The sequence below is a fragment of the Heteronotia binoei genome, chromosome 1, assembly GCF_032191835.1.
Source record: "Heteronotia binoei isolate CCM8104 ecotype False Entrance Well chromosome 1, APGP_CSIRO_Hbin_v1, whole genome shotgun sequence".
NCBI lineage: Eukaryota > Metazoa > Chordata > Lepidosauria > Squamata > Gekkonidae > Heteronotia > Heteronotia binoei.
In genome coordinates, this window is record NC_083223.1 from 133,821,192 (window position 1) to 133,833,367 (window position 12,176).

At 48.7% G+C, this 12,176-nt stretch overlaps 1 protein-coding gene across 2 annotated transcripts in view; it reads right to left on the reverse strand.

The window, feature by feature from the left end:
• The window catches only part of SYNE1 (spectrin repeat containing nuclear envelope protein 1), a 621,543-nt gene that overhangs the window by 15,237 nt on the left and 594,130 nt on the right, over positions 1-12,176 (reverse strand). For both annotated transcript variants that reach the window (XM_060240915.1, XM_060240910.1), the window contains 3 exons: positions 2,357-2,557; positions 1,788-1,916; positions 55-267 (listed from right to left, as the gene is read on the reverse strand). In XM_060240915.1, coding sequence (XP_060096898.1) covers positions 55-267; positions 1,788-1,916; positions 2,357-2,557 — 543 coding nt within the window. The remainder of the gene's footprint in view (positions 1-54; positions 268-1,787; positions 1,917-2,356; positions 2,558-12,176) is intronic.

Consider the following 12,176-nt stretch of genomic DNA (forward strand, 5'->3'; position numbering starts at 1 on the left):
ATCATATGGAACAGAAAACACATTTACTCCATGGGACACGACAGAATGACTTACCAGATGACTGCTCGAAATATCAAGGTTTTTCTCTAATTCCTTAATGTGATGTGTGACCTCTTTCAGGAGTAGTTTAAGTCTGTTTCCAATGACATGGACTTTCTCTTTGGCTTCTAGACAATCCTTGCCTTCAGCATTGACTAGCAGTTGGCAGGACATGTCTTGAAGAGATGCCACTTTCAGCTGCGATTCTAGCAGCTCACGTTGGATTTGCTGTTACAAAGAAAAAGGCATATTTGTAGTTTAAATAAATGCTGGAAGAACAGTACAAAAATCAACTAAGTGAAGAGCACTACTTTCTTGAGCTGCATTCTGAAGACTGGGAAAGGATTTGTCATTACAATGACAAATACTGGAACTGTAAATGCTCAAAGCAGGTGAGTACCTGACATTTTGTTGTACAAGATTTGTAGAAGGATGTTAGCAGCTCCTTTCTTATCCATCAATGTTATTAATTTACAGGATTTCAACTATACAAAAACAAACAAAACTCCAACTAAAGCACATCAGTGGTTTTTCAGGGTGGTGGGAACCAGAAAGGATCTGTCAAGGCTGGGCAAGTGGGCGTCAACATGGCAAATGAGGTTCAACATGCATAAGTGCAAAGTAATGCATATTGGGGTCAAAAATCCTAACTATAAATACAAGTTGATGGGGAGTGAACTGGCGGAGACTGACCAAGAGAGAGATCTTGGGGTAGTGGTAGATAACTGAAAATGTCAAGACAATGTGCAACTGCAATAAAAAAGGCCAATGCTATGCTGGGAATTATTAGGAAGGGAACTGAAAACAAATCAGCCAGTATCCTAATGCCCCTGTATAAATCGATGGTGCGGTCTCATTTGGAATACTGTGTACAATTCTGATCACTGCACCTCAAAAAAGATATTATAGCACTGGGAAAAGTGCAGAAAAGGGCAACCAGAATGATTATAGGGTTGGAACACTCTCCCTATGAAGAAAGGTTAAAATGCTTGGGGTTCTTTAGCTTGGAGAAATGTTGACTGAGGGGTGACATGATAGAGGTTTACAAGATTATGCATGGGATAGAGAAGGTTCTCCCTTTCTCACAATACAAGAACTCGTGGTCATTCAATGAAATTGCTGAGCAGTCGGGTTAGTATGGATAAAAGGAAGTACTTTTTCACTCAAAGGGTGATTAACACACGGAATTCACCACCGCAGGAAGTGGTGGCGGCTGCAAGCATAGACAACTTCAAGAGGGGACTGAATAAACATATGGAGCAGAGGTCCACCAGTGGCTATTGGCCACAGGGAATTGTTGGGACTCTCTGTCTGGGGCAGTGATGCTTTGTATTCTTGGTGATTGGGGGGACAGGGGGAGGGCTTCTAGTGTCCTGGCTCCACTGATGGACCTCCTGATGGCACCTGGTTTTTTTGGCCACTGTGTGACACAGAGGGTTAGACTGGATGGGCCACTGGCCTGATCCAACAGGCCTTCTCTTATGTTCTTATTTTTCATACCAAATAAAGAAGACCAAATAGCTATCATGGCAGGTGTTATTAGGATTATGCATTCCCTGAAAGTGATGGTAACAGAGATTCCAATAATTTAATAGCAAAAATTAGGCACACAGTATAAATTCTAAGAAATAGTTTTTATGATTTCCTGTATTTCTCTATTATTATTCTCCCCAGAACCTTGCTTGGATTCTTCATATGGCGCAAAGATACATGTAAAGAAGCAAGATACTGTGGCAAAGATACCATACCATTAGTAGTCTGTGATTATCATGCAGAGTATCAGAATCTAGGTTTGGATTGATAGGCAGGATCTCATTTTTCCTTCTGTCAATGTTCTCCAGCCACAGCAACAAACCATGGCTCATCTCATGGAAATCCTAGAAGTGATAGGTGAATGATTATGTTTCCTATAGCAACAGGTCAAACTCTTGATTATCTTTTTTTAATGCCCTGAGGTAGTACACCTGAGCCAGGTGTAGCTATTCACATCCAACTGTTCCAGCAATATATATACCTTGTTATGAATTAGTTTTGACTGCTGCAAAATCTTACCTCTATACTATATTAACAAAATAAAATGGAACATACAAAATGTAGATTTCAGGAAGAAATTTGGGAAATGTACAACAGATTGGGGGGGGCAGGAGGAATGGTTATGAATGAAAAAAAGGTTGCATATATGTCTCTGCCTTATGTCTTATATATTCAAGGCAGGATGTGATGATTCACACAGTCATTTAGGTTAATGAATACAATTGGCTCTGCAACAGCTCCCAAGTGTCCCACAGGAATGATTTTCTCATAGATCAAAACAGACCTGACACTGCATCAGAACATTCTGCAGTGAACAGCGCCACTCTTCTAACATAGTGCATACGTGGTCCCAGCGCATGTTCATCTGAGACAGCCGTTCCTGTAGCTTCTTATTCTCCTCACTGTCAGACTGCATAAATTCTGAGCTGCACAAGTTGATGGACAAAATGATGGCTTTGCGATTATCAACAGCTTTTTGTAGCTCCTGCGGAATGCAAGGTGGAAAGGGAAACTTTGATATAGGAAACATACTACGGAGTTTCAAGAATAAACTAGGAGTCAAGTTGCACCTTTAAGACCAACGAAGTTTTATTCAGAACGTACGCTTTCATGTGCTCTCTAAGCATACTTCATCAGACAAGGGGATCAGGGCTGAGCTGGGGTGAGCTGAAATACATGCAGTTTGTTGTTTAAGAGTGCAAACTGGCTGTGGTCACGATAAAACAGTGTGGCTTGGCCTTTTGGTCTGAATAGCCATAAAAGGCAATAAAGTTCCCTGCCAATTGGTGTTTTTGCAAATTACAGAAGGACATGTATTTCCTAGTTGTAGGCTACCTAATTTACTTATCAGCATCAATTTATAAACATCATTCTAGTTGGCCATTAGAAAACAAGAATACGTAAAATGAAAATGAGACAGCTAGGTATATGTAATGAGATGAATAGCCAATATGCCTTATTTGAGTATGTCAATATAAAACATTATTCTGATACATTATTATAAAAGAGAAATACATTGGAATACTTTGGATGCATAGCTATACTCACTGAGAGTGTGTTTAGCATATGTAATGAGATAAAAAACCAATATCCCTGTTCAGTCCTGGGCAGGTGTTTGTTCCAAGTTTCATAATAATTTGTAACTCAGCAATTTCTCTCTCCATTCTGTTCTTGAAGTTCCTTTGCAGTAAAACAGCTACCTTGAGGTCACCCATTGAATGCTTTGGAAGGTTAAAGTGTTCTCCCACAGATTTCTCAGTTCTGTAATTCCTACTGTCAGATTTGTGTCCATTTATCCTTTGGCGTAGGGTTTGTCCTGTCTGCCCTATGTTGAGAACTGAAGGGCATTGTTGGCATTAATGGCATATATAATGTTGGAAGATGAACAAGTGAGGGAGCCCGAGATGGTGTAGTTCATGCTGTTAGGCCCAGGGATTATGTTGTCTGGGTGTATGTGGCAGCAAAGTTGGCACTTGGGTTTATTGCAAGCTCTGGTACTGGTGTCCATGCTCAGATGAGATGCTGTATTGTTGTGGGTGAGGAGTTGTTTGAGATTGGGGGCTGTGTGCAAGAAAAGGTTTACCCTCCAGTACTTTTGAAAGAGAGCTGTCACTGCCCAATAGAGGTTGTAAGTTGTTGATGATATTGTCCAATAGAGGTTGTAAGTTGTTGATGATAGGATACTGGTTCTAGCACTCCCTGGGCCGTGAGGCGGTCCAGCTTCGCTTCTATTTTTGGTTTAAGAGCAAACGGAACTTGCCTGGCCTTCAGCCTTATCGATCTCACGTGGGGATCGAGGGGTAAGGTGATGGGAGGCCCCTTGTAGAACCCCAGGGACCCATCAAACACTTCCGGGAATTCCCGGCACACGTGCTTGAAATTTTGCGTTTGCATCTGCTGCACCCCCACTATTTGAAAAGCACAATGAAGATTTGTGTCTAGCAGAGCCCCGATAAACTGAACTGTCCTTGATGGTATCAGATGGGACTTTTTCATGTTGACCTGCAGACCTAAAATATGAAGAAAATGAAGAGTGGTTGCAATATGGCCGGATAGACGCTCTTCCGAATCCGCCACAAGGAGCCAGTCGTCTATATATGGAAAAATGACTATGCCCTGAAGCCGGAGATGTGCGGCTACAACACTCATCATCTTGGTAAACACCCGCGGTGCAGTACATAGGCCAAATGAAAGGGCTTTGAATTGAAAATGGTTGGAGCCTATCGCAAACCTGAGGAAATGCCTGTAAGATGGGTGGATGCTGACATGGAAGTAGGCATAGTTTAGATCCAACGCTGCCATCCAGTCCCCCTGGTTGATGAGGGGAAGAATTGTTTGCAGCATAGACATCCGGAATTTCTGGTACACGATAAATTTGCTCAGATTTTGAAGGTCCATAATTGGTCTCAATCCCCCATCCTGTTTGAGAACCAGGAAATAACGAGAATAGAACCCTCCCGTCTTGGCCGCTACAGGAACCGGTTCTATGACTTGTTTCTGCAAGAGGTTGCTCACCTCTAGCAGATGGGGGGAAGGAGGTGTGAACCTGAACAAAGTCTATCTTGTAACCTTCTGAGATGATGGAGAGGACCCATCTGTCTGTGGAGATGGACTCCCAAGCCGGTAGATGATGATGGAGGCAGATGTGAGAAGAAGGGACGGTGATGTGTGTGGCAGAGAAGTCAAAGGCCCTGCTTCTGAGGGCGGGAGCCCTTGGATTTGTTGGTGGCCGCAGAAGCCGAAGCAAACCGGGACTTGTTATTTCCCCTATAAGGAGATCTACTCTCCGTCTGTGAAGAGCGAGGTCTCCAGGATTGGTCAGGGGAAAATTTCTAATAAGGCCTCTTGGGCCAAGATTTGTGCCACTGCTTAAGCTTGCCAGCCCGAGTAGACGCAGGGACTCCAAGGTTCCTCGGGGTCTTAATACTTTTGTCCATCTCCTGTAGGACGCTATCAGTTGTGGAACTGAAAAGACCTTCACCTTTGAAAGGAAGGTCTTCAACATAGGCCCTGGTGTCAGGCTGAAGGGCTGTAGACCATAACCAAGAGTGACGGTGCAGGGAGACAGTGGAAGTGAGGGTCTTGGCAAAGACATCCACCATGTGTTTTGACGCAGCCAGCTGTTGTTTAGCCATAACAAATCCCTCTCTTTGCAACTTCTTCAGTGAAACCCGCTTATCCTCACTCATAGCTGAGATCAAAGGTGTGAGCTGTTCCCAAAGCGAGCCATACATGCAGCGTAGTTGGAGATTTTTAACTCCCAAAGCTCCCGCTGAGTAGAACTGTCTGCCAGCATTGTTGATCTTCTTGCCTTCCTTATCAGGTGGGGAAGAGTGGGTCTTACGCGCCTTCGAGGACGAAGAAACCACCACCAAATTGGGTTTGGGGTGAGAAAACAAAAACTCAGCACCAGCCTCCTGGACACGATACATGTGGTCCAGGCATCGTGAGGAAATTGGTGTGGATGCCGGCTTTGCTCAAGGCTCCTTCACTGCCTGCAGAATGACTTTGGTCACTGGAAGGGCCACAGCCGTCGATGTGTCTCTCTGCATTATATCAAATACAGTATCATCGACGACTGACTGAGGTTGGACCACCAAGAGGGAGAGAGACTGTGCCATACGCTACACCAGATCCCCATATGACTTGAGATCTTCCGAGGGGGATATGGGAAGGTCCTCCGCTATATGCGATTCTGGAGAAGGTTCCACTGTCCTGTCCAGATTGTCGGTACCGACCTCGGAATCCGATGTTGAAGAATCTCTTCTTGCAGAGTGTTCGGATAACATCGGGGTCTAAGCACGTCCGGGTGACCAGAGCGATACCGATGGATGAGCCTGCAGGTCCCCAGACCGTTCTCTGAGTCTTTCAGGAGGAATCAACACTGATGCCGAAGGCACACGACGAGTGGTGGAGTGATGAGAAACCCTCGAGAAGTGCGAAGCTTCTGAGCTTTGGTCCCATTCTGGTAACTCACGGGAAGGATACCATGGGTATGGCGATGGATACGGGTAAGGCCCAAATGAGCAAGGCCACTGACATTGGTCCCACATAGGAGGTGGCAGGAACCGTCGACTCACAGCACTCAACTCAAGTTCTCTCCGTCCTGTCATAGGCGGAAGCGGTGCTAAAGGTTCGCTCAGCGCCAAAGCCTCAACCTCCGATACAGAACCACTGTCGCTCCGATTATGCGACCCCGACCTGGACGAATGAGTCCGCTGGGTTAGGTTGATTTCCTGCTTTGATCCTGAAAAATGGGTCGGCTGAGAACCGCGCTTCCCGATACCAATGGACTTCGGGGACTGGGAGAAGCCAGAATCCTCCGAAGTGGAGCAGTTTGCGCCGACACCGACTCCATCAAAGCATCCCTAGAAGGGGAAGGAGTGTGGGAAAGTCTGTCCTTCTTCCGCTTATCCTTCAGTTTAAGCTTCTTTGGGAGGGACGATCGGGTCCCCGAATTGTCCCAACATTTCTTGGTTGGCGTGGGCTCCACTACCCTTCAGAGGGTCATTTTGTGGATCAACCCCACTCAGTCGGCATACCCATCTGTGCTGGCGACGATGGATCAATCGATGCCGAAGCCATAGACTGGGTAGCATCCCCCATCGAAGCCGACGGGCCCGTTGCCATTGCGGCAGATGGAGAACCAATTCGACTAAGGCTGCCAATAGCCTTGCTGCCCAGTTTTTCCGCATTTGTCTCGAAAACCTCAAGAAATGCGGGCACAAGTCGATGCAGTGTCTCTTGCCCAGACACAACAAACAGAGGGAGTGACTGTCAGGGGATGTGATTTTGCTACCACACTTTAGGCGGCGCTTGAAGAACCCACAACACCTTTCCATAGGCAACCAGAACCCATGAGGGAAGGGGGAAACACGGCCCCGAGGGGCAAAGTCCAACACAAAGTTCTTCCCCCCCCCCAACAATAACAACAAGAACAGGGAAAAACAAAAAATGGGCAAAAAAGGGAAGAAAATCCAAGAGGATTACCAAGTTCCAACTGGAGCAGTCAAAGAAGAATCCTTTTAACGTGGTGGTCAAGAAGGAACTGGCGGGATCCTCGTGCTGGCTCCAGTGAGCATGCATACTGGGATGCCTGCGCATGCCCACTGGTGATGAGTGCAAAAAATCCCGGGCTTTTTAAGTACTGATTCGGGGGAATGGTGCAGGCACTCTATCCCATGTGTGTGAAGCACAGAGACCACGAAGAAAATCCAGGGCTGTCAAGGGGACCTGGTGAGTGAGAGTTGTGCTTCACTTGTGGATGGTGGGGCCATTTCAAAAAGTAGGGCCACTTGATGGGGTGTGACATGGGCTGGGATACAACAATGCAGGTGTCCATAGGGCCTGCAGCTCCCTCACCTAGTGGTGGTGGTGTGGCTGCCGGGTCACCATGTTGAATAGTGGGAACTCTGCCTCCATAATATGATCACACCAGCTGGTGACTGGCTTGCTGGTAATGTTTCCACGAGCATGTGGCAAGATGCTTGGTGTTGAAGGTGTCAATTAAACACCTGGGGCTAACAGGTAAGGTTGATTAGGCCTGGGTGAAGGTGCTTCCCTATCCCATGTTGCTGGGTAGGGATGCTCGATTTCCACAACACCCTGCACAGGCTAACAGCACTGGCTCCTACAGAGGTCCTCCCAGCTCAAGATGTGGGAAAGATATTGGGACCATTAGTTGCCAAAGGAGACCCATTGGATGTGTGAAGCTTGGACCCGCAGTTCCTGGTGGTGCAGGAAAATGATGACACCTTAGCTTGCCTGAGAAAGGAAGTGGGGGTGAGTGATGGGGTGGTGGTGCGAGAAGAATGACAGAGCTGCTGACTTCATTTTGCAAGAGGGAGGGGTCAGGTATAGGTTGGCCCAAGGGCAAAAAGGGGTCCTACAGCAACTGTTGGTGCCTGCTCAGTGTCTAGTGGAATGGGACATCAAGGGGCCTACAACACTCTCCTGCAAGTGCTTATCTAGGTTTCCTGTTTGATGGTGGCCCGGGACTTCCAGGACTTTTGTTAAGTCCTGTGTGGTATGCCAAAGCATTTTGGGGTAGCCAGCTCCCTGTGCCCCCATCTCCTCTGCCCATTATCCAGGCCCCCTTTGATTGGATAGTGATGGACTTTGTGGGATCCTTGCCCTGCACCTCCAAGGGGACCCGCTTGTTTCCATGGGCTATGCTACATCCTATCCCAAGGCTATACCCATGCATAATATGAAGAGCATGGGGGTGGCCAGGGTGCTGATTCACTACTTTGATCATGTGGGCTTGCCCTGTGAAATACTTAGAGACTGTGGGATTCCCTTTACTGCAGCATTGATGTGGCAAGTATCCCAAACATTACAGACAGGCTAGATCTTCACGCTTATGCATCACCCACAGAATGATGGCCTAGTCAGGAGGCTCAATCAGATCATTAAGGCTATGCTGTGCAAGTTAGCTCATGATCAGCCCATGGCCTAGAACCTGTATGACCCCTTGATGTTTGCCATCTGGGTACTGCCTCAAGCCTTTACCAGGTTCACTAGATTTGAGCTTATATATGGGCAGATGTCAAGAGGAATCCTGGAGCTGGTTGAGAAGCAATGGCTAGCCAGTCCACAGGACCCAGGGGTACCCCCCAAATGACTATGTCTGCTGTTTGCAGGAGCAGATGGAAAAAGCTCAGGCAGAGGCCCACTGGAATTTAGAAAGGGCTCAGGTGTTAAAGAAGCAACAGCATAAAGACAGGTTGCTTACCTGTAACTGTAGATCTTCGAGTGGTCATCTGTGCATTCACACCCATGGGATAGTGCGCCTGCGCCGATCCCCGAATCGGTACCTGAAAAAGCCCGGGATTTTTCCGTGCTCGGCGCCAATGGGCATGCACAGACGTCCCAGTACGCATGCTCACCGGCGCCGGCGCGGGGATCCCGCCAGTTCCTTCCTGACCGCTGGAAGCCCCTACAGGAGGGAGACCGTCAGCAGTGGGGAAGGAGGGCGGGTAGTGTGAATGCACAGATGACCACTCGAAGATCTACAGTTACAGGTAAGCAACCTGTCTATCTTCTTCGTGGTCTCTGTGCTTCACACCCATGGGAGATTAGCAAGCAAAGCATACCTGGAGGAGGGAAGATGGTCAACCTGAAGAAACAGCTTGCAGCACCGCAGTTCCCAACCGAGTCCTCTGCTGAGCATGCACGTCCAGCGCGTAATGCTTCATGAAGGCATGCGGAGAAGACCAGGTAGCCGCCTTGCAGACATCAGAAAGGGACACACCTCTCAGGAATGCCACTGACGTGGCCATTGCCCTTGTGGAGTGCCCACAAACAGGTCCAGGTAAAGGCTTCTTCGCCAACAAATAACAAAGTTTAATCGTCTCAGTAAGCCACTTTGAAAGCCTCTGAGACGAAATCTTGGACCCTAACTTGGGGGCAGCATATGAGACAAAAAGCTGCTTGTCTTTACGAAAACCCCGTGACGATTTAAATAAAACAGTAGAGCACGCTTAACGTCCAGCGCATGCAATCTACGTTCCTCATCCGAGGAAGGGCTAGGGTAAAACGTAGGTAACCAAACTTCTAAGTTAAGGTGGAACTGAGAACCACCTTGGGAAGAAAAGTGATGTCTGGAGCTAGAGAAACCCCAGCTTCTCGAAAAGCGAGGTAAAGATAGTCACAATGCATCACCGTGAGCTTCCCGACACGACATGCAGAAGTGATGGCAACTAGAAATGCAGTCTTCCATGACAAAAGTTGTAGGGAGCACGTTGCTATGGGTTCAAATGGACGACGAGTCAACTTGTCCAGAACTAGAGTCAAGTCCCACAACTGTTGGGGGGGGGGAGCTCGAGGGTGGATGAAGCCTGAACAACCCCTTCATGAACCTTTTGGAATGAGGGTGAGCAAAAACAGAGTAACCCTCCACTGAACCATGGAAGGCAGAAAGAGCTGCCAGGTAGACCTTGATGGAGGAGAATACCAGACCCTCATCCACTAAGGCCAATAAAAATTCAAAAATTGCTGAGAGCCCGACACTGTCAGGCGGCACAGGAGAATCGGCCACAAAGTTACTAAACTTCTTCCACTTTCTTTCATAAGAAGCACGGGTGGAAGGCTTCCTACTGCTTAGGAGGACTTGCTGGACCCTGGTAGAAAAACCTAGTGGTCGATGAACCACGCTGTCAACTTCAGATGCGGCACGCTGTGGTGGAGCACGTGCCCGCCCTGAGCCGACAACAGGTCCGGTTCCGCCGGAAACTGGTAGAAGACCCCCCTCGACCGCTGGAGCAGGATCGAGAACCAGCTCTGACGGGGCCACCAAGGAGTCACTAGAATGCATCATGGCCTCTCCTGTACTAACTTGTGGACCACCCTCGTCAGCAGAGGCGGGAACATGTAAAGGAACCGCCCCCCCCAAGGAAGTAGGAGTCCGTCTCCCAACGAGGCTGGATCCGCTCCCCCTCTGGCACAGAACAAAGGGCACTTTTTGTTCTCGGCTGTTGCGAAAACATCCAGTTGTGGGTACCCCCAAAGCTGGAACACAGGCTCTAGGAAGCGCCATTGCAGTTCCCATTCGTGTGGAGAGGCCCCACCCCTGCTGAGGGAGTCCACCTGTATGTTGAGGACCCCCGGCAGATGTGTTGCCTTTACAAAAATGTCGAACTGGAGGCACTCCATCCAGAAATCCATCACCAGCGCACAGAGCCGACGAGACACTGTCCCCCCCTGCCTGTTGATATAGCACAGGGCAGTGGTATTGTCCGTAAGCAGTGCCACAGTCTTTCTCGCTACCAGTGGGCGGAAGGAACGAAGGGCAAAGTGAACCGCCAGCAGTTCTAAGTAATTGATATGGCACCGACCCAGCCTCGGTGACCACTGACCTCCCACACAGAGATCTTCTAGGTGGGCCCCCCACCCCCACAGGGAAGCATCGGTAGTGATAGTCACAGTGGGGGTCGGAAGATGGAAGGGAGCTCCCTGGCAGATGTTGCTCTCCCACTTGCAGTGATTGAAGAGCTGCAGGCGGGATGGTGAACCTCTTTCGAGGTGAGTCTCTGAGAGGACGAAAATGGTGCAGGAACCATAGTTGAAGACCTCTCATTCGTAGTCTTGCGAAACGCAGCACTCTTGTCATCACCGCCATCAACCCCAGCATCCGCTGAAGCTGTTGGGCTGTGCCCCACTGCCGCCTTTGGAGAAGCTGCACCAAACTGATAATGTCCTTTGCTCTCTGCGAAGGGAGAAATGCCCGGTGTTGGTCTGTGTCCAGCAGAGCCCCTATGAACTGCACTGTCCTTGATGGAGTGAGATGGGATTTCTCCAGATTGACCTGCAACCCCAGGGTGTCGAGGAGACGCAGAGTGATGGCAATATGCGTTGTTAAACTCTCCCTTGACTTCGCCACAAGAAGCCAGTCGTCGATGTATGGGAAGACAACTACTCCCTGAAGACAAAGGTGGGCAGCCACCACGCTCATCAGTTTCGTGAACACCCGAGGAGCAGTAGACAGGCCGAACGGAAGGGCTCTGAACTGGAAGTGCTGAGCACCCACTGCAAACCTTAAAAAGCACCTGAATGTCGGATGGATGCTGATGTGGAAGTAAGCATCCTTGAGGTCCAGAGTCGCCATCCAGTCTCCCTGATTGATGAGAGGCAGAATTGTTTGCAGCGTGGCCATTCTGAACTTCTGGTACAGAATAAATTTGTTCAGATTCCGAAGATCCGTGATAGGCCTCAAACCCCCGTCCCTTTTGGGGACCAGGAAGTAGCGAGAGTAGAAGCCTCCCGTCCTGGCTTCCAATGGAACTTCCTCTATGGCTTGTTTCTGTAGGAGGTTGCTCACCTCCGCCAGCAGAGGTGGGGAAGGGGGAGTGGTAACTACCACGGACTGATTCGGGGTCTGAACAAACTCTATTTTGTAGCCCTCTTTTACGATGGACAGAGCCCACCTGTCTGTGGAGATCAACTCCCAGGCAGGAAAGGGCATAGGCGGAGGGATGTAACACCAGTGGGGGCGATAACGCGTGCTGGAGGAAAGTCAAAGCCCCTGCTTCTGGGGGCGAGCACCCTTGGACTTGCCCGTTGGTTGGGACCCGTAACGACTCCTGTTGTTGCCGGAGTAGGAGGGT